At 43.9% G+C, this 22,577-nt stretch overlaps 1 protein-coding gene across 7 annotated transcripts in view; it reads right to left on the bottom strand.

Moving 5' to 3' along the window:
* The window catches only part of LOC149307480 (multiple epidermal growth factor-like domains protein 11), a 282,125-nt gene that overhangs the window by 11,608 nt on the left and 247,940 nt on the right, over positions 1-22,577 (bottom strand). For 4 of the 7 annotated variants that reach the window (XM_089539256.1, XM_089539257.1, XM_089539258.1 and 1 more), the window contains 9 exons: positions 19,956-20,102; positions 17,851-17,985; positions 12,937-13,065; positions 11,515-11,643; positions 10,615-10,743; positions 9,152-9,280; positions 7,987-8,217; positions 1,731-1,849; positions 361-427 (listed from right to left, as the gene is read on the bottom strand). In XM_089539256.1, the coding sequence (XP_089395382.1) occupies positions 361-427; positions 1,731-1,849; positions 7,987-8,217; positions 9,152-9,280; positions 10,615-10,743; positions 11,515-11,643; positions 12,937-13,065; positions 17,851-17,985; positions 19,956-20,102 (1,215 nt within the window). The remainder of the gene's footprint in view (positions 1-360; positions 428-1,730; positions 1,850-7,986; positions 8,218-9,151; positions 9,281-10,614; positions 10,744-11,514; positions 11,644-12,936; positions 13,066-17,850; positions 17,986-19,955; positions 20,103-22,577) is intronic. The other 3 variants (XM_089539259.1, XM_089539263.1, XM_089539262.1) reach the window with 1 other exon arrangement.

Consider the following 22,577-nt stretch of genomic DNA (forward strand, 5'->3'; position numbering starts at 1 on the left):
GCAAATAGAAAGAGACGCTCCTTCTAGATATGGTTCCCCCTTGTGTTCCTAAAACTGGGCAGTAATGCTTGCATTCTGCCACTAGATGCCACTGTTGCGCTGTCTGCTATTCACTGGAGGGCGGTTTTCCCCATGTGTCTCTATAGAGAGGACTCTGCTCCAAGTGCCACCTTCAAACAAAGCTCTCATTGAAATTAGGGGGGATATTCCTCTTGTGCTTTTCTTATTAACAGAACACAGATGATGGGGAGAAAACAAACACATCCACACGGGTCTCCGACTTCATCATCTCATAATTAAAAGGACTAGGGATTGCTCTAGGTCCCGCTTCGGACGGTTAAAGGGATGAAATGTACTGACCTAGATCATTGAGATAGCAGTAGGCTCTCCAGTCTGCAGTGTCTCTGTCAAGGATTTTGTTACTGAGCTGTTCAAAGAGTTATGACAGCAGTGAGTTAAAAAGGCAAAGCAACCCAAGAAAGGGATGAGGATGGAGTTAAAAAGAGGCAAGTGGGTGAGGGACCTTCCAGGCAGGTAGACTCATTTTGGAGTAGATCAGAACAGAGGGATGGAAGGAGCATGCATGCAACCTTCAAATGCTAGGGAACATGGTTTACGGATTAGGCAACAAGGTCTTTGGCCACGACTCAGAACAACAGCAAAGATGCAAACTTTGCAAAACAAATAAACAAGGAGAACCTGCCACCACCAGGAATGATACACCGTCATGCAGCCACAATCTAAATGCGGGGTTACAAAAAGGAAAAGGCCATTTAACCGAGACACGCAACAGACAGGAATTCCCCCAATTCAAGGAAAAACAACAACAGAGCAACACTGGAGGAGAATAAAGTGTTCATTAGCAAACTGTAAAAAAAGGGTATTTAAGAAGATAGCTACTGAATGGTTTATTCCCAAGCTTGGAAAAGTAGCCTTGGATACACCTCAGAGAATACCCCAAACTCCACATCCCTCTGGCTGCATCTACGCTGCAGAAGTAATGCAGTTTGACACCACTTTCACAGCTTTTGCTCCATACCCTGGGATTTGTAGTGAGCTAATTTAGCTCCAAAGCCTCAACGAACTAAAAATCCCAGGATCCCATAGGATGGAGCCATGGCAGTCAAAGCAGTCTAAAACGGCATGAATGAATCCGTCATTGATTAAATAATTAAACTGAAGCAGCGGTCACAGGAAAAAACTCTTTGGACGGCTTCTTTAAAGTCCAGAATAAACCCAGAGTATACAGTATAGTCTCCATATCAGTGGGACCAGGACTTGGGATTTCAATCACACGCGTCTGAAAAACTATGTTCTCTCTAGGCATTCTCTAGGTCCTCCAGTTCCATTGTTTGGTACGCTTTTGATAGAAGTTGACCACAGAGTTGTGCCAGAGGACCTAGAAATGCCTAGAGATGCATTCTCTCTAAGAATCTCTAGGTCCTCCAGCATGACTCTATGGCCAACCTCTGCTGGAAGTCGTTCGTTTCAATAGGGTTTGCTGTTATCCATGGTTTCACATATCCATATAAAACATGATACTACCAACCTCCCCTTAACATCTGCACTATAAGTATTTGGGTAAGAGATGGTGCCCTTTTTGGCCACAGCTGCGCAACGGAGCCATGTTTTGTACATTTCCTTGAACCGGTAGAACATTGCTAGGGAAGGGTTGGGTGGATGGGAGGGGGGTGGGTTGGGGGGGTGCAACACGAGGTTCGTATATCTACCTTCCTGGAGAGGTTTCCATCCAGATTACTGGGAAAGACCCGTGACGTCACACCGCAAGGCAAGGTGTGGTAGCTGGGGTTGGAAAAACAGTGTGCGCTGCCGCTACCTTGGGAGACATCTGGGAAGAGAACAAGGCATCACAAGAGTCTTTTGGAGCTGCCGAAGGGGAAGGCCAGGGGAGATGCGGCACACAAGACGCACACCTGGACAGGTAAGGTCTGGGGCTGGAACCACACATTGGCTCCGGTTGGGTTAAGCCAGGAACGCATTTGTCTCAGGGCTTGGGGAAAGTTACTCTTAAAAAGTAATTTGTTAGGGCATCTAAAAGGGACTTTGTTGCTCTTGGTCATGGGGCTGCATAAAGTACAGCATAAAGTGCTTTATGCAAGAACATGACTAGTATGCAACACCATGGCCCTTGGTTTCAGTTGGTTTTTAGTTCCAGGATCCCCCAAAATCCATGGATGCTCAAGTCCCATTAAATGCAACAGTGTAGCGAAATGGGTTTTTGTTGTTGTTGCTGTTGTGTGCCTTCAGGTTGTTTCCAATTTATGGCGATGCTCTTGCAGCACCTTTGAGACTAAATGAAAGAAAGAAGTTGGCAGCATGATCCGAGGAAACCAAATGCATCTGAGGGAGTAGGCTGAAGTCTACGAAAGCTCATGCTGCCAACTTCTTTCTTTCTATTAGTACTATTCTATTAGTATCAAAGGTGCTACAAGTCCTTTCTACATACTGATTCTATAGACTGACACGGCTGTATCTTTGAATTCTGTCACTCATCGGGTCACCATAAGTCAAAGTCAACTTGACTTTCCTTATTGAGAAAAGATGGGACATTTTTCAGGGAGCAGAGCTAACTTCCAGGATACTCTCAATCCCCAAATCCAACTGTTGCCAATGCATCAATGAATCAGCAGCGTCTTTACATTATCTGTGGCCAGCGCCTATTGCAATTTGCTAGCAATGCTAACTCTTTAAGGAACGCCGAACCGTGCGCTTGCTAGGAATCAATTTCTCTTGACTTTGATGCGAAGCGAGGGGGGTACCAATGCATCCATGAAGATCAAAATAGTAACACTGTTTAGAAGATTAAAACTCTCTCTCTGTAGTAATTAAGCTGCTGCTTGCAGATTTATTAGCCAGCCGATAAGGCTGCAAAGAACAGCCAGTGACTTTTGGAAACCAAGGCCAAGCGGAGGAAGCACATTTGCTTGTTTGCGGCGCATTAATGAGAGCCTTGGTTTTTAAAGAAATACTAGACCAGTGAAAGAAAATGGCAAATAGCTGATAAAATTTGCTTGTAGGTCTTAGCGGGCCTTTTGTACGCTGGGAAACTTATGGAGTTTCTGATGCCTTCAAATTCATTGTGGAAAATTGTGCAAAGAAAGCCTCTTTAGTGACCTTGCTGAGCAGATAGACACTTCCAAATGGAGGTGCTCTTCTATCTATCTATCCTATCCTATCCTATCCTATCCTATCCTATCCTATCCTATCCTATCCATCCATCCTAGTTCTACTGATCCACAACTTGAGTTCTACTAGTCCAGATTAGTGATGCGAAGCATGTGCCACCAGCACAAAATAACAAAACAGCCCTCTTCTCCGTCACACCAAAAGATCTCCGATAGTGAGACCAAAAAACCCACAAGATTTTCCACAACCCTCCGCCAAAGTTTGAAAAATGCACACAACTTTTCGTAATCTGATCAAGCCGAGAGAACGTTTTTGAAATCAATCAGAACAAAAAGAAACAAACATTTACAGCCCTCTGTCCAGATAATGTTCTCTTCCCTTTATTACCTTCCGTTGTCTTTTCCTTTTTCAATCTTGTTGGCATATGAGAGAAGAGCCGTTAAAGTGATGGATAAAGACAGAATAAAGAGAGTTTGAGAAAGTATCTATTAGCAGACTACATCTTCCAAAATCTCTCAGCCAAGCTGTAGTCCACCCAAAGACAATTTTCTCAATCTGTGAGAATTTCAACACTGACCAAGATCTACATCAAGATCCTATATGTAACATTAAACTCATGGAATTACTGCCTATACTTGACTATAAGTCGATCTCATGTATAAGTCGAGGGCATGTTTGGGGGCCACAGTTATGGATGTTGATATGACCTGTGGGTAAGTTGATCGTAAGACTTAGGGTCATGTAACAAAGGATGAAGCAAAGGAAAAAGATGCCAAAGAACCTACAAAATTGCAGGAGGCATAACTGTGTTCACACCGAACGATGGATGGATGAAAACGTAAGAGGGAGGTCAGTGTTTCCAGGACAGATTACACTCTTGCTTTTCTCCAAGGGAATGGTTTGTTTTTATAAGTGTTAAAGTAGAGTATTGACGTAGATAAGTTGATTCAGATATTTTGGGTCAATTTTCTGACTAAAATTTCTAGACTTTATACATGAGTATTTATACATGAATATATATACTATGTGTATGTACAACAATGCCTTCTTAGGGACTTCCGCTGTCACACAACTCTGAATGTCAAGTTTCTTCCTGATATCAAGGTGGAATCTCTTTTCCTGCAGTTTGAATCCATTTCTCTGTGTCTTATTCTCTGGAGCAGCAGAAAACAAGCTTGCTCCATCCTCAATGTGACATCCCTTCAAATATTTAAACAGGGCTATCATGTCATCTCTTCTGCAGGCTAAACATCCCCAGCTCCCTAAGCCGCTCTTCATAGGGCTTTATGGTTTTCAGACCATTTTGTTTGCCCTCCTCTGGATATGCTCCAGCTTGGCACATCTTTCTTGAAGTGTGGAGACCAGAACTGGACACAGAATTCCAGTTAAGGTCTGACCAGAGCGGAACAGAGTGGCAATGTTACATCCCACAATCTGGACACTATGCTCCTATTGATGGAGCTTGGGGTCATATTGGCTCTTTTCGCTGCCGCATCACCATGTTGACTCATGTCCAGCTTGTGGGCTACTAAGACTCCTAGATCCCTTTCACATGTACTGTTGTCAAAGCACCCTATATTGGCCTCATTCCCACTTACAAAAAAGTCGTTTGCGATCCAAATCGATGGATCAAGTCGACAGCGGAGCGGGGTTCCCACTACATTTCCCCCGATCGTATTTTCTCCCTATGAAATAACCCACTTGTGGTTCCCATTCACAAATGAATCAGTTCAAAATGGACCCGCTTCAGCCGTCCGAAGGGCAAATTTAAATCGATTCTGATCTGCATCTGGTTCACACTTGCCCAGATTTGATTTATCCAAAAGGACGCAGAAAACATCAACACCAAAAAGATGCGGGTTAAATGGGTCTAGCGATTTAAGTGAGAACCAGGGTCATTTGAATTGGTTCAAACCAAGTTTAAAAGGTAGTGGGAATGAGGCCATTGTTGCATTTCATTTTTTCTGCCTAAGTGGAGTACCTTGCAAAAAGACGGAGGCTTGCCTTTTCAGGCTAAGGCTACTGTTATGGGGGCAACCTGTCCCCTTATTCCAAATACAAGTGCCCTGGCTATCTTTGAAAAAGACCCCATAGTAAAATGAGGAAGGGGAAATATGTCTCTCTATGCAGAGACCTATTGCATATCCCAAGGTTCTTGCAATATTCAAGGCTTCCTCCCTCCTCTCCAAAACTTGTCATAATGAGAGATTTTTCCAGTTGACGATAACGATCCGAATTGGAAATCTGCCATTGTACCTTTCTGCAGCAATACATCAGAAGAGAGAGAAGGGGGTTTTCATTCTAATATCCCAGTGACCTTTGCATACCACTAAAGAAAGAACTGAGAGCTGGTGAGAAACCCATTTGCAATAAAGCTGCTGGAATTGTTAATTTTACTTGCCTTGCCCAGCTAGAAACCTGTCTCTCTCCTCCATGCTCAGGTTCTCTCTTTCCATATAGAGTCCTGTTTGGGAAATCATTATGGAAAGATTTACTTTGGCTAGCAAAAGTAATTTCTCTAAAGGGAGGCCCATACCAGGATAGGAAGAAAATAAACACTGGAGAAAATTAGGAAATGCAATGGCTGAATGCAAGCCAAGTCTATAAGAGGATGGCGTGCATTAAAGGCGGCGGCGGCGGCAGCGGCTTCTAATCTCAGGAGAATATGACTGTCCAGTTCACTGTGATCCTGGCATTGCCTTTGTTGGCTCAAAGCGTTCAGCTTCCCAGCTCTGCCTTTTCCAACTTTCTCAATACAAAATCCTTCCCTGCAGAAACTGGAGTGGATCTTCAAATCCAAGTACCAGAAGCAATTCTTAAAGTTTTAAACCTTTCCAACAAAACTTTCCCATAGGTTTTTTGTGGGTTTTTCAGGCTAAGTGGCCATGCTCTAGAAGAGTTTATCCCTGATGTTTCGCTTCCATCTGTGGCTTTGGCATCTTCAGAGAATGCTGGCCTGGAAGTGAGTGGGGTATATATATATATTAATGGGGGTCACACAGTACATATATACCCCATTCATTCCCATACCATCATTTTCCGAAGATACCAGCCACAGATGCAGGTGAAATGTCAGGAATAAACTCTTCTAGAATATGGCCACATAGCCTAAAAAACCCACAAAAAACTATGGATGCTGGGCATGAAAGTCTTTGACTTTGTAAAATTTTTCCAGTTGCAAAATGGACCCAGTCTATCCCTCTCCTCATTCGTATGCGGCATTTGGCATTGAGAAAGAAAACTCTAGCAGAGCAAATTGTTTCACTTAGGCTGTTTCCAGACTGATGAAATAACCTGGTTTGACACCACTTTAACTGCCAGGGCTGAATGCTAGGGGATTCTGGGATGTGTAGTTTGTTGTGGCTCCAATGCTTGCGTATACCACAGAAAAACCACCAAAACAATGCAGCCACTGGTCCATGTATCCAGTGGGGGGCCAAAGACCCAATCTAGGAAGGGATTGAGAAGGGGAAAAGGGGGGAAAGAGTGAGAAGAGCCCAAGGGTTGGAATTGCACCATTGTTGTATCAAGGTAAGTACAGTTCTACCACTGTTTAGCCTAAATCCTACCATTAGTCTGAACTAGAAAAGACCCATTGGAACCAATGGGATTTACTTGCATGTTGACTATGGTCCCCAGATCTTAGGGAGCTCTTGTATCTCAAGCCCTCTGCAATTTTCACCAGTCCTCAGGGCAAGGGGAGGAATCAAAGGGTGAGCTATGGAAAAGTGTGCCTACAAATATGTCCTTCATTTGTTAGACCTGGTGTTTATTATTTGAAAGGCGTACTCTGTGCAAGTGTGGTTGCTGCTTCAAATATGCTGCTTAATGCCATCACCAGGGGCTGCTCCTTTCAACATCACTAAGCAACATCGCAAGGGGTCAGCCCTAGATTTGGCCCTGAAATGCCTGGGTTTTGTTTTGACTAGGTAATCCCTATGTTGACTCGCTACTTGACAAAATCTAGTTGGGGTTGAACAATAGGATTCAGGCCTTTTAATTTCCATGGAGAATCATGGTGGACTTCCATGGACATATCATCTACAGCATTCCCTAAGGTCCCTAAAATGTTGGCTGCCAGTCCCTGGCAAGTGTCTACACCAATGATTTCCAACTTTTAGTCCTCCAGGTGTTTTAGACTTCAACTCCCAGAAGTCTTAGCCAATTTGGCCCAACACTCGGGAACTTTGGAAGCTGAAATCCAAAACATCTGGAGGACCAACATTTGGGAACCATTGAGACCATACACTATAGAAGTAATGCATTTTGACACCACTTTAAGCGCTGTATCTCCGTCTATGGAATCCTGGAATTTGTAGTTTTACGTAGTCTTTTGCCTTCCCTGCTGGTGCCTCCCAAAATTACAAACCCCAGGATTCTGTAGGATGGAGTCACAGCAGTTAAAGTGGTGTCAAACTGCAGTATTTCCGCAGTGCAGGTGCATCCCAAGAAAGAAAGAAAGAGAAAATCATGGGCACAAATATGGCACCGGTCCCTGGCACATTGGAAAATAAATCATTTCTGGTCCCCCCCACATCAGATAGCTTGAGATGCATGTTCAACCAGACCAAACCGCAGAATGTTGTTGTTGCTACTTGCAAAAGACCAGCATCTCACTTCTCACCGGAATATTTGGGGCTATTCTTTTCATCTCCTCCGTTGGCGGGTGGCAGTTCTAGCCCCAATATGCATCCCAGGCGAAACTTGCAAAAAGAAAGGCACTTCCAAGGAAGGGCAAGGAAAGCCACTCTTTGCAGAGAAAGGACATTTATTTTCCCTCCCCTCCAGCCCACGAAAAGAGTGGAGGCCCACATTTCATTATCATAAAAAGCCCCTTACCGGAGAGTGAGTAATCGGTGTTTGTCATCCGCATGGCTGGAGTGTACGAGACGCTTGGCATGTCATGGCCCTTCTTCTGCTTCCGTCGATACCACACAAACAGTGCCAGCAAAACCATAATAATTAGCAGGAGGATAATAATTCCAATGATTGCTCCCACTGAATGCCTCTCGGATCCAAGAGCCGGACTAATTTTAGTATAGGGGTTTAATTCTTCCATCATGAGAGCCGCTGTTAAAAATAATTCACAATGTACCGTTAAATTGAGTGGCAGAGCCCATTCGGCTGGAAAAGGCTTTGTGTTATATATCTCGGCTCCACTTTCCCTCCCTTCCTTTTCCCTTGCGCTCTTTTGAAAGGCGCCAGTTATGCGATAGACGTTGGGTTGGAAACAGTTATTAGCCCAGAGGAGTGACCTTGCAGCCTAGTAGCTATATCCAAAAATCTTTTCTCACTGAAGTGGGGCTTGGCACCCACAAAGACCATCCTCACCTTCAAAGATTTCTCCATTCCTTTCAAGGACTCTACAGCAGGGGTCCCCAATAACGTTGGGAGGGCATATCCCAGCTCACTCCTCATTTATGTTGGCCAGGGCTGATGGAAGCAGTCATCCAAAACCATCCAGAGGGCAAAGAATTTCCACCTTTGGCCCTATCAAGAGCTCCACCAAAAAGCCTTCCTATTCATCCTGCCCACTGAAATGAATAGGGAAGCCTACATGTAGCCAAAATCCTGTTGAGTGACCTATGTGCACCTAAGTGTGGCTTATGCGTTCTGCATGAGAGCTGGCATGTTTAGCCAGGGAAAGAGAAGGTTAAGAGGGGACATGATAGCAATGTTTAAATATCTTAAGGGATGTCACATTGAGGGTAGGGTATTATTCTCCCCCTGGTTGATCTAAAATCTCAGTTTTGGATTGGGGTGCTTTAGACCAGCGGTTCTCAACCTGTGGGTCATGACCCCTTTGGGGGCCAAATGACTCTTTCACAGGGGTTGCCTAAGACCATAGGAAAACACATATACAGCTACAAATCCCCTCTCATCTGTAAATGGTATGTATTCAGGTCACCCAGGGAAAGTCTTTTTTAGCTCTTCTGGAAGGCTGCCCAAAGAAATGTTTTGACTGCTGGGTTCTAAAAGAAAAGGGAGAAGGGATGTGCCTCACCTTGGTCACAGCGGATTCCCTTGAAGCCTGGGCTGCAGTAACAAGTCCCTGTAACATAGTCACAGGTTGCATTGTTCATGCATTCGCACAGCTGCTGGCAACCGTAACCGAAGGTTCCCGGCGGACACTCTGCAGACAATTCAAAGGGAAAAGAAAAGTGGCTGGAAAGGACTGCTTGGAAACTTTGACAAAGACAGTCAATTTCTCAACAGAGGACTTTTAGAAGGGAATCTGCGCTTTGCACATTTCAGAAGGGAAGGCAGGCAGCACTGAATGAAATAAAAGACTGGTTAAGACAGCAATGGAAAGACCCTGGGGAAATCCTCCAGTCCTGTTGTTATGTTCTGGCTAAGAGATGCCATTTGTAAGCCTTGTCTGTTTCTCCATTTGCAATCTCCCCACAGGAATATATACTTTTTTAATTTTCTGAACCAAGAGACTGCCGATACTGTCACTTTCCATCAGCAAAAACAGGTCCCAGTCCCTTAATTGTCTTAGCAATCCTTTGCTGAAGAGTCAGCATGGTGCACTAGTTTGAGCATTGGACTACAACTCTGGAAATCAGGGTTCGAATCCCAGCTTGGCTATAAAACCCACTGGGTAACCTTGAGCAAGACACATTCTCTGAACCTCAGAGGATGGCAATGGCGAACTCCAGAGAAACCTGCCAAGAAAACCCTACGACGGGGTTGCCATAAGTCAAGACTAACTTGGAGGCACACAACAACAACAGCAACAACAACTAAATGGCTCAAAGCTGTGCAACCAGAGTCAGGTGAGGATTCAACAACAGGGACATTGGGAGAAAATCTGGCCAAGCCAACCCTGAAGCTCTGAAAATAGCAACAAAAATAAACTTTGAATTCTAAAGGTGCATTGTTGTCTTTTCTCCTTTAGAATGATGACATTGGGGTTTCCTGCATTTCTGTCGCAGAGAAATGATTGAATGTCAAGTGACAAATAAAAATTATTCGTTCAATTACCATGATGGTCTAGGACAATAAATCTGCAGGCGGCTCATGGTAAGATCCTTGGGAAACGTTCAATAAGAAAGAGAAAGGAAAGACGTAAACTGGTCTGGTGACTTTGGGAGGAAGGCTCTGTCTGCAGTGTGCAAGAAGCAAATGCTGTGTTGATCAATGGGTCTCCTCAGGGTGCAACTCGGCCTCTTTAGTACTACAAGAAAGCATGGGTGCAGACTGGCAATGCCTCCAAAGTCAGCACCAAAGAAGGTGCGCTCTTTCCCTCCCTTGCAAAGACCAGCTTCAAAAGTCAGGATCTATTGGAGCGCTTCCGCTGGCAGAAGAAAGACCTCTTTCAGCCTGAGAGCTGAATAGAGATTCACAAAAGGTCTTAGAAGGGAACCTGGAAAAACCTCTTTATCATCAATGGACACAGCAAAGGAAAGCGGGAAATCGGTCGGTTCCCCTAGGAAGCCTGGGGCACTGTCTTTAGCAACTTACTTTGCTCACACTGTTTCCCAGTAAACCCAGTTCTGCATGTGCATTGCCCCGTAATGTGGTCGCAGTCCGCCCCATTCTGGCACTGGCAGACGTTGGCACAGTTTTTCCCATAGAAGGCAGGTGGGCATCCTGGGAGGGCAGGAATTATAGAAAGACAGAGGAAAACTGAAAGTGAGGATCTGGCATAAATATCCAGTGAGAGATGAAGCTCAGTGGGTGACTCTGAGCCAATCACTCAGCGTTGTTTTTATGCTAAATCAAGGATGAGAACTTCATATATTCTTCTTATTTATATATATTTAAATTTAAAACATTGAATCATAGAATTATACAGCTGGAAGACAATGCAAGGGCCATCCAATCTAACGCCAACATGCCGTGCAGGAATATATACTCTAATCATTTCCATCAGATGGCCATCCAGCATCGGCTTAAAAACCTCCAAAGAAGGAGACTAAGGCCAAACAAGCAATATAGTGGGATTTTTGTGGGGTTTTCAGGCTCTGTGGCCATGTTCTAGATGAGTTTATTCCTGATGTTTTGCCAGCATCTGTGGCTGGCATCTTCAGGAAAAGGGCACAGTGGGCCCTTGTTATCCACGAGGGTTTGCTTCCAGGATCCTATGTGGGTACAAAATCTGTGGATGCTCCACTCCCATTAAATGGTGCCCCTTATATAAAATGGCAAAATCAAGCTTTGCTACTTGGAATTTATGCTTTTTCGGAATATTTGCAAGCTGTAGATGCTTGAATTCATGGATAAAGAATTAGTGGATACCAAGGGTCGACTATATTCACAAGCATTTGAAGTGTTGCAGTGCTAAATATTAACACAAGAGGACAGTGCGTCCTTTCTGGAGATTCATTACCACGTTGTTGGAAACTAAGCCCCAAAACTTACGCTGTGTGCAGTAGGGACCTGTCCAGCCAGGGGTGCATCTGCATTCGCCGTCATGAGGGCTGCATGTTGCGCCATTGTGACAGCTGCAAGAGTGGAAACAATCCGCACCCCAGAAGCCAACTGGACAAGCTGCGGAGAGAGAGAGAAATAGAGAAAGAAAAAAGGAGGAGAGAATGTAACTGTTCTTCCATATTCCACATTGGAAGAGGTTCACCAATGCATCTGGTTGATTTGTAGCCACCACAGAACTGAATGGGAAGCATTGAGCATGCATTGGGATGTCTTGTACTTGATGTGGAGAATGGGACAGCTTGAAAAATGTACTTTTCTGGACCACAGTTGCATGGGCTCACACTGGCTGGGGGATTTTTTGGGGGCTCCAATCCAAAAAAAGTAAATTTCCCAAGCTCTGGGGAGCAAAATCCTTCTGGAAATATTGGGGAGGACAGAAGTGTCATGTCAGGGACCAGTGTTTGTTGAGACATTTTGAACCGTCACCATTGCTTCTGAAGAAATCCCCCAAATTCATCACTGGCCAATGCTAAATAGAAACGAACAGTCATTTCCCAATTACTCTCTAAATATAATGAACAGTCCCCAAAATTGACAGCCTTCCTCATTCTCGTCTTGAGCGACAGCCATATTCAGCCCCGGGAAGAGGCACAATAAAAGCAAAATTACAGCTGTCTGTTTTTATCCGATCCCTACTTTATCACCGGAGGTTTAATATATTTTACTGTGAATGCCTGTCTAATGCCTTTGCTGCCTCCTGAATATGAAGCAACAGTTCTGAATGAAAGGCTGGGGCTTTCCCAGGGACAATCTGCCTCCAATTAAAGGACTGTTTGGGAAATGCCAGTTTTTGGATCCGTAAATGTCAATCTCCTACCTAAGCAATTTCTCCACCCGTCCTTCCAAAAAAACGCTCCGACTTTTAACAAGTAAATTACCTGTAATAGGAATATCTCATCTCTCTAATTTCTCAGCCATATGGACCTTGCAACACAGGACTGTCAATGGCTTAATGATTTCTTCAAGAAAGTGGTGGGGAAAAATATTATCAAGAGGCCTGCCTTTCACGATCAGAACGAGTGCTTCTGCTTTTGCATTTCAAAGCAAACGTGCCCAGGGAAAGTCCAGATAAGGATACCAAGCAGAATTTAATTTGTGGACCAAGTGTAGCTATGGAACTCTGGGAACTGTAGTTCACTGTGGCACCAGAGCTCTCTGGCAGGGAAGGGTAAATGTCACACAAAACTAAACGTCACACAAAACCCCAGAAGCCCATAGCATTGAGCCCTGGAAGTTAAAGTGGTGTCAACCTGGATTATTTCTGCAGCCATAAACAGACCAGCCTTTTAACATTAACAGAAAACAGATATCTGAGCCTGGAAAAGAGGGGCAAGAGAGCTTTCGCCTTACTTTGGGAGCAGTCTTTGCCTATCCAGCCGGGGAAACACTGGCAAGATCCATCAATCGGATTGCAGGTCCCATTGTTCGTACACAAACATGTTTCTGTGCAGTCCTTCCCATATCTTCCGCTTGGGCACACTGTAGAAACACAAAGGCACAAAAAAGATCAAGTTTCCTGGTGTTGCTGAGTCTCATGCCTTGGCCACTGGAACGATAGCAAAGATCAGACCACGGAAGGCAAAAATCAGCCTATTTCCCCACGGAAGCTCTAGATGTGCTTCTTGTGTTATATCTATCCCTGCTGTCTGGGGCCTTATTCCCACTACCTTTAAACCGGATCGCAAATCGGTTTGAACCAGTTCAAATGACCCTGGTTCCCACTTGAATCGATTCGCTGAAGCAATCTGGAGAGGGGGGCCATGCACTAGATCCATTTAACCCGTGTCTTTTTGATGCTGATGTTTTTTGGACAAATCGATTCTGTGCAAGTGTGAACCAGATGCGGATCAGAATCGATTTAAATTGGCCCTTCAGCCGGCTGGAGTGGGTCCATTTTGAATCGATCCGTTCGTCAATGTGAACCACAAGTGGGTTATTTTAAAGGGAAAAAATGAGATCAGGGAAAATGTTGTGGGAACCACGTTTTGTGTTGAATTGATCCATCGATTCAGATCACAAACCAATTTATTTGTAAGTGGGAACAAGGCCAAAGCGGTGTCAAGCTGCATTAATTTTGCAGTGCAGATGCAGCCTTGGTATCATGATTCTCACTCAGGCCCCATTATCATTGCTTGGAATTGCTTTCCCTTGAAAATGGGAATGTGCATTCTGGAGCAGAACCTAGAAAAGTTACTTTTGGGGACGACAGCCAGCAGAATACCCCGCCCCAGCCAGCTTGAGTAGGGGATTCTGGGTATAGATGTTAAAAATAAAAATATATAAATTCCAAGTTCTGATGTTGTCTAAACCACTGTGAAGACATGGTTAAATTGCAGGAATTGTAATGGCTGCTGGCTTCTCCCCCTGAGAAAAACTGGCGTCTTTTTCACCCCACCGGCGGACCTCCCTCCAATACGGAAGATGCATAGACCACAAAGAAAGCAACAGAAACACAGGCAGACTCATATCACTTGTAAATAGATAGAAATTTTTTTACAAGAAGTGATTATGCGTCCTCTATGCATTGTTTTGTTATGGTAACATTTTGACAATTCACGGTTTCCAGCGCACATTCGTGGGAGATGACCTCAATCTATTCTCCGAACGATTCAATCCTAGAATGAAATCTGGAGCCGGGAATCATTTGCTCTGAGTCAATGACAGGGATGGCGCAAACAGGTTGGCAGACAATCGCATATACAGCCTTGCAACGCACTTATCTCTCCCAGAGTAGATAACGTTGACTTTGAAGCTAAATGCTAAACCGAACAGCTTCTCAACTGAAATGAAACAAAAATACAGCAAATGGAAAGGTGTGTATTTGGGATGGGTGTTTGATGACACCTGTCTTCCCTTGCGCCAACATCTCTGCAACGTTACAAAACGCAATTTGGTTCTCGGGAAAAGACATCACTTCATTGGGATGCATCCTTCATCCTTGGATCGATAAGAATCCATTAAAATATGTGTCTTTGCCTTCAAGTCACCTGTTGACTTATGGTGACCCCATGAATTTCATAAGGTTTTCTCCAGCAAGGAATGCTCAGTGGTGGTTTTGTTGGTTCCTTCCTCTGAAATATACCTGGGATTCACTGGTGGCTTCCCAACCAAATACTAACCAGGGATGATCATCCTTAGCTTCCAAGATCAGATGGGATCTGGCGCCTTCAGGAGATTTAGGTCCTGTGTTATATTGTGTGTGTATGTGCCTTCAAACCCCCTGTTCTTATGGTGGCCCCATGAGTTTTATAGGGCTTTCTTAGGCAAGCAATGCTCAGAGGTGGTTTTGCTGGTTCCTTCTTCTGAAACTGAGCCTACAGCTCCTGGGATTCATGGGTGGCTTCCCATCAAAGTACTAACCAGGTATGCTTAGTTTCCAAGATCAGATAGGATCTGGTGCCTTCAGGGATTTAGGACTTATTGTGTGTGTTATGTGCCTTCAAGTCGTCTGTTGATTTATGGCAACCCCATTAATTATATAGAGTTTTCTTAGGCAAGGAATCCTCAGATGTGGTTTTGCCAGCTCCTTCCTCTGAAATATAGGCCTCATTCCCACTTACAAATAAATCGGTGTGCGATCCGAATCGACGGATCGATTCGAGAGTGGAGTGTGGTTCACACTACATTTGCCCTGATAGCATTTTTCCCTGTAAAATAAAATAAAATAACCCACTTGTGGTTCATGTTGACGAATTAATTGATTCAAAATGGACCCGCTCCAGCCGGTCGAAGGGCAAATTTAAATTGATTGCGATCCGCATCTGGTTCACATTTGCGCGGAATGGATTTACCCAAAAAGACGCAGAAAAAATCGGCGTCAAAAAGATGTGGGTTAAATGGGTCTAGCGCATGCCCCCCCCCCCCCCCCCTAATCGATTCAAGTGGGAACCAGGGTCATTTGAATTGGTTCAAACTGATTTGCGATCTGGTTTAAAAGGCAGTGGGAATCAGGCCTACAGTTCCTCTTCTCACCCTCTTCTCAATCCTTAGGATAGCGGTTCTCAGCCTTTTGGCTTCCATATGTTTGGGACTTCAACTCCCAGAATTCCTCACAATTGATCGTATTAGCTGGGACTTCTGGGAGCTGAAGTCCAAAACATCTGTATGTGCAAATGTTGAAAACCAGTGCCTTAAAAGAATACACAAAGTAGCGGAGTCCATTTGAGTGGGAGCAGGCCAGCTAAAGGCCAACGCTAAACTTTTAGAGCTGTTAAAATGGATGCTTGCTGCTTATTACTAGAGTCTCAACAACAGGGAGCAAAAGAAAGAAAGTATTATCATAATTGCAGTTTAAAAAACAGCATTTGGATCACATTAGTCTAAAGCAAAATATTAAATCTCTTCATCCTCCTTTTTTATATTTTTATAAGAATATATATATCTCATATATCATATCATATGCTGGCACATTATGACAAATTGCAACACCGTCCGCATTTAATTAGAACATGAATATTTTATGGCAATTTGGCTGGGCGGATCAACATTTCAAAGGGAAAGCAAGGGACACTCAACAGATTGAATGCAAGAAAACAGGATTGAGCTTAATGAGATAATTAGTCTGGCTCCAGACTTTGAAAAACTGAACTGGGTTTCTGCACCGAAAGCGGCCCATTTCATTGAAAGGGGGAAAGTGAAGTGCTGGGTCTCCTATAAATTGGGATACATCTTGATAAGGTAAGCAGCAAGGAGGAAAAAGAAAACATTATGTTTCTGTTTAATCTATGCCGAATGGTTTTGCCTAAGTGCCGCCTGCTAATTTGTAATGTGCCAACTAGGAAATCATTGCAAGAGAGGGTGAAGTCTGTCCATCTGTCTGCCTTGCAACGAAAGAATGAGATCCAAAGAGGAGGAATTCCCCTTAAGCGCAGACCCGAGTTTCCGATGAAACGAACCCATCAATTTAGACTATTCCAGGGGTTACACTTTCCCATTCCCCCTTGGATCTTGCTATGATGAAAGAGTTTGGAGTCTGTTTTGGATTAAGCATTGCTTGCTGCATCTTGCAAACCTGGGCAAACTGTGCTCCATCTCCTCTGTAACAAGTGGAAGCCAGCCAACTTCACCTCAAGATGAACTAAGAGTTTAGGGTTTTAGACAAGATGCTAAATTGCACGCTGTCCAAAACAGAAGATTCCAGCCTCCTTTCGTCCAAATTATGGAAAAAGAAGGGAAAAATGCATGATCCAGACTGAGCAGGTCATTTTCATTGCACTAAATGGGAAGATGGGAATAGGCACTCTGGAGCATGCATCATATTATTATTAGTATTGATGTTGTTGTTGCTTTCCCCCCACAATTGGGACACAAAATGGATTAATATTAAAAAAACAGTACTATTAAAAACATATAAAATGGGCATTAAAACATAAAGGCAGTATCTGCACAGCAGAAATAATGCAGTTTGACACAGCTTTAAATGCCACGGCTCAATGCTATCGAATCCTGGGATTTGCTATTTTGTGAGATATTTAGCCTTCGCTGTCAGAGAGCTACAAATCCCAGGATTCCATGGAATGGAGCTATGGCAGTTAAAGCAGTGTCAAACTGCATTATTTCTGCAGTGCAGCTGTAATCCAAAATATACAGGGAGAAGATACTGTCTTCTTATCTATGTTCTGAGTTGGTACAGTATTGCCTATTCCAACCCCAAAAGCCCTTTTTGGTGGGCATTTGCAACCCTCCAGCCTGAGATCCTTAAAAAGAAGGGTTACAATCCCAGGGCTTTCTGCCTGCAAAGCCAGGCTTCTTTTGCATCACTCCTCTGCAGCCTATTGGATCACAAACACGTTGGTTTCCAGACGTCATTTCTCGAAAGATTTGTGATTGGCACATTGGCATCGGCACATACTTCTTCCATTTGTTAAGAACTCACAACTCACAAGTGCCATGGTGTGTTTAGGACGGGCTAGAACTGACAGCAATGAAAAGCGAGACCTGAACAGCCAGGTGACTCTACAATACCTGTCGCATTTAATTTACACATGCTTGAATCCCAAGCCCTGCGTCTCTCCCATTTATGCATATTATTAGCATGCCGCTTATTTACAAAACAAAAAAGGTGCAAGTGCTCATATGCATTTCTGGCTATGAAGGAAAACAGATTTTCCCACTTGCTATCTTGGACCTCAAACCCTTTAGGGGATGTTTATTTTTTAAATAATGATAGTAACCTTGCCATGGGCCTATAGATACATTTCAATGCCTTGGAGCAATTGTTCCCAAACACATGGTACCAATGAGAACCATTGAAAGTCTTCCTACCTTGGTTGCAGAGCGGACCAAAAAACCCCGGGAGGCAACTGCAATGTCCTGTGATGTGATGGCAAGGGACAGTGCTGTGAATGCACTGTGGGCATGGCTGGCTGCAGTGATGCCCATAGAAACCCGGAGGACAAACTGAAACAAACAAACAAACAAACAAATAAATACAGGAGAGAAAACTCAGACAAGTTGCTAGCCCTCAACCTTGTTTCTACAATGTGCATTTCCTGCAACGCAAGAACTTTACACTCTTTCTACTCACAGCAGATCAAAAAAGGGAGGCAATAGTCCAGGAAAAAATGACTTGCCCAAGGCTACCAACTAAGTTCATGGCCACTAATCCATGGCTCACTGATACGCAATTATGGGATATGCAGTTTTGTGAGATAGTTAGCCTTCCCTGTCAGAGAGCTCCGGTGATTCCATAGGATCCCATAAGATGGAGCCATGGCAGTTAAAGCATTAACAAACTGCATTATTGCAGCAGTGTGGCAGCAGACCATACTGCTTCTTAAAACTGTTATGGCAACTAATTCTGAACATAATAATTTATGTATTTTATGTATTTGTTTATGTAACTTTGTAAAGGACCTTTATAATCAGACTGTATGAACAGCAACAGAAATGCAAAACCTGCAAGTATAGTACTGGGCACCAGTTCATTGCATGAATCAGGGGAAGTAGACCCAGTCTACGGAAGCTGATGCTACAGTTTCTTTTGCACGGTTAGTCTCAAAGGTGCTACAAGATCCCTAGTATTCCAGACGAATACAGCCATTTCTCTGCATTCTTCCATTCTACAATTGTGCACAATATGCTAGAGACCCTTCCAGGGGAGGCTCACTGACCCTGCGCCCAAGATACAGATGTATCCCCTGAAACAAAAACGGCTGTCAACCTTCACAATGAGCCAGGATAAAAGTTCAGTTCAGGGACAAGGCTGATGACAAGCAATTCTTAAAAGGCAAATGCATGGCATAATTATGTCCCCGCTCCAATGGAGGAGGAGGAGGCGCGCAAAACCTCCCTCGGTGTCAGAGGCAACACAAGAGTGGAAAATGCATGGAAAATGGCATTATGGAGGAATTTGAAGGCTCCTCTGATCTGCATCCCAGCAGCTGATGACAGAACTAAGCTGCTCCTCTCTTCTCACATTGGAAAAGTTTCCATTTCTTTAAGTCCAATTGGAAACAAACAGATGAAGGGGAAAAACCAAGGATGCCTCCCTTGTCTCCCTTACTCTTGGAGAATCTTACTCCAGGTTTGTAGAGCTGGTCTATGAACACTTAGCAAGCGCCAGGGAACGGACTTATAATGGAAACTCTCAAAGGCCATTTGTGGCAGCAGGGGGTCGCAGGCTTGCTTTTAAGTTAAAAAAGGAAAAAAAAAAGGGGGGGGGAGGATAGCAGTTACAAATTCTTTTGGATAGAAGAGGGGCGTACCGCTGCAGGAAGCGGGACTTGTGGAAATCAAGTGGGAAATGGGCTGTTTTGTTCCACGGCCAAGTGACTTGCTGTGTTAAAGAGGTCTTTTCAAAAAGAACCGACCACGGGAAAGGTCAGAAAGAGTTGTATCACCTTTGGAAATGTAGGGCAGGAATCACAGAAAAACCTGTCTGGTCACAGAATCACAGAATTGGAAGAGACCCCCAAAAGGGCCATCCAGTCCAACCCCATTCTGCCATGCAGGAACTCACAACTAAAGCATCCCTGACAGAGGGCCATCTAGCCTCTGTTTAAACACCTCCAAAGAAGGAGACTCCACTGTTGAACAGCTCTTACAGTCAGGAAGTTCTTCCTAATGTTAAGCTGGAATCTCTTTTCCTGTCATTTGCATTCATTGCATCCTATTCTCTGGAGCAACAGAAAACAAGCTTGCTCCATCCTCAATAGGACACACCTTCAAATATTTAAGCATGGATGCCATCTCCCTGCTTAAACTCCTCTTCTCCAAACTAAACATACCTAGCTCCCGCTAAGACATAAAGCTTGGTGGTTTCCAGATGAGAGAACTGGGCGGTTTGGAGCAAGAAATGTATGAACCCCTTCCCTCATGGCTGTGACTAGAGGAACAGCTGGCAAAAAAGGAGGCACCCAGATTCTTACTTCTTTGGCACATGGGTCCACGGTAGCCGGGCGCACATTCGCAGGTCCCGTCCTCTGGGGAGCAGTACCCGCCATTCTCGCAGTTACAGGCGATGGAGCAGTTGGGTCCCCAGCGTCCCTGCGTGCAGACACTATCGCAATGGATGCCTGGGGAATGGAGACAGATAGATTAATCTCTGGGTTGCCCAACAGATGCCAAAGCCCATCTGAACAACTACAGTGACATATTTTGCTTTGGAACTCAGGACCCAACAGTGAAATGGATTTGAGAAGCAACCAAGAGCTGACCTGATCTCATGCCTGTTGGGTTTGGGGGGTCCCTTCCACAGGTCTTGGAAGAGACCTCAAGGGCCATCCAGTCTAAGTCCTTTCTGCCATGCAGGAACACACAATCCAAACAACCTCAACAGATGACTATCCAGCTTCTGTTTGAAGACCTCTAAAGAAGGAGACTCCATCATACTCCAAGGCAGCATCTTCCCACATCAAACAGCTCTGACCACCAGTAAGTTCTTCCTAGTTTTTAGGTGGAATCTCTTTTCCTATAGCTTGCATCCATTGTGCTGTCTCTTATTCTTTGGAGCAGCAGAAAACAAGCTTGCTCCCTCCTCAATATGAGATCCCTTCAAACATTTAAACAGGGCTATCATTTAACCTTCTTTTCTCCAAACTAAACATACCCAGCTCCCCATGTGTCTCCTCACAGGGCTTCATGGTTTCCAGACCTTTCACCATTTTGGTTGCTCCTCTGGACACACTCCAGCTTCTCAGAATCCTTTTTGAATTGTGATGCCCAGAACTTGAGTCAATTCTGCTGGAAGTGTGTAAGAGAGGCCTCTCTTAACCCCCAGAGATCCTGTTCTTACATCCCCACATTTCTATGGAGCGATTTCGGTTAGATAATGATTGATCCATGATTAAGTCATAACTGGACCTTTACTTTGCAGGGTACTTAGCATAAGAGTTGATCCCATATCCTGGATTCTCTGTCTGCATCCTCAGAAATGTGTATGCTCTGCAAACATGCAGAGATGCAGAAAATGCAAATGTGGGCATCAAATGGCTCCCAAGACAATACTTTGCCATTTATTCCAACATTTGAATCTACTAAAGTTCAGGGCGCGCATGCGTATAGGTAGTAGAGTATTTGCAGGAGATTTAAGAAATGCAGAGTCTGGTATGCCTTTAATTAGTGACATTTAAATAAGGGCATCTACTCTTTCTCTTGTCAACAAGTGAATTAAAAGGAACCAAAACCCAATCCTGCAAATCTACAATAGTCCGAAAGGCTACTCAATGGTGTAGTCTTGCTAGGCAAACACTTTAATTATTTTAGATTCTAGAAATAGGAGTTCTTTTGGAAACAGTGCTGGCATGCAAGATTTGGTATCTAAATCCTTAACAGTTGCATAGAAGGGGGAATTGGGCCAACTGTGGTTTCTATCCATAGGATGTTTTCCACTGTCTGGTTTTAGGAATACTTTGGATTTTGGAATTCTAGATAAGGGAAACTGTACTATAAGGCAATCATTCTGGTTTGCTTCTCCCATGTTAAGTCAGTCATAAACTAGGAACAAATTAGGAATCAGGTACAGAGGCTGCAATGATCAAACTGCCAATGGAGGTTTATAGGAAGATTCATGTGGGAATAACAAAGCATCATGAACAACAATATTTCAGATTTAGTTCTATTGTCACAATTAATATCCTTTACATTTTGATATACCTGATATAAAACCTGCGATCAATTCGTCTTAGGGTCGCCATATCTTGGAAATAACATGAAAGTGTGCAACAACAAAAACACCCTTTTGTTACTTTTTTCCTTGGAAAGTGGTAACCTTCTAGTAATTCTATGATGCCTTCCTAGGATTGTAAAAACAAGAGTGGCATCCGAAGCCTGGCAAGCCACCCTTATGGCAAAATGGCAAAGGATGGCACCTGACTCAGCAGGTCACAAGTTGTGCAGATTTGGTTTAAACATATAAACAGCAAACTGAGAGACCTGGCGACTTACTGCTGTTTCCGAATGCAATGAGATCTGATACCAAGTTCATTTAAGCAATCCCTACAACACCTGGGAGTTCTTTATCAGCTAGGCGCATGTTTCTATCGGATAAAAGGATAAATGCAGGCGCTGATGGTGCAAGACCGTAACTCAGCCAAAGGCTGGATTAAACGCACAGCCACGGATAAAACTCCTTTCAAGTCATTTCCTCCTTTCTGATAACTTCATTAGGATTCCAAAAGCAACACCAAAAGCAACATACCACCTTGGTGGGATTTTTTCATCCTAGTCATCTTGTTTTGGAGGATGATTAAATCAACAGAACGGTAATCACGGAACGCATTTACAGTGCAGATATATATTACTGCACTCTAGGAGAACAGAAGAACCCATCCCTCTTTGGTATCCATTTTCCAAGCCCAAAAATAAACACAAATTTCAGACAGGCTGGTAGTGATGGTGCTAGTGTTAGCGACGTTGTAACATGAGGTTGGGAAGTGTGCAAACGGCAAAGAGAAGAGGAGCCTTGAATGATGTTTTATCATGGACTTTTGGAAGGTGGTCTGTGCAGAATGGGGACCAAAAAGGAGATGAGATAAATGAGACAAAGGTGT

Source organism: Sceloporus occidentalis, unplaced genomic scaffold (assembly GCF_023333645.1).
Source record: "Sceloporus occidentalis isolate IW3139 unplaced genomic scaffold, rSceOcc1.0.p SCAF_9, whole genome shotgun sequence".
Taxonomy (NCBI): Eukaryota; Metazoa; Chordata; class Lepidosauria; order Squamata; family Phrynosomatidae; genus Sceloporus; species Sceloporus occidentalis.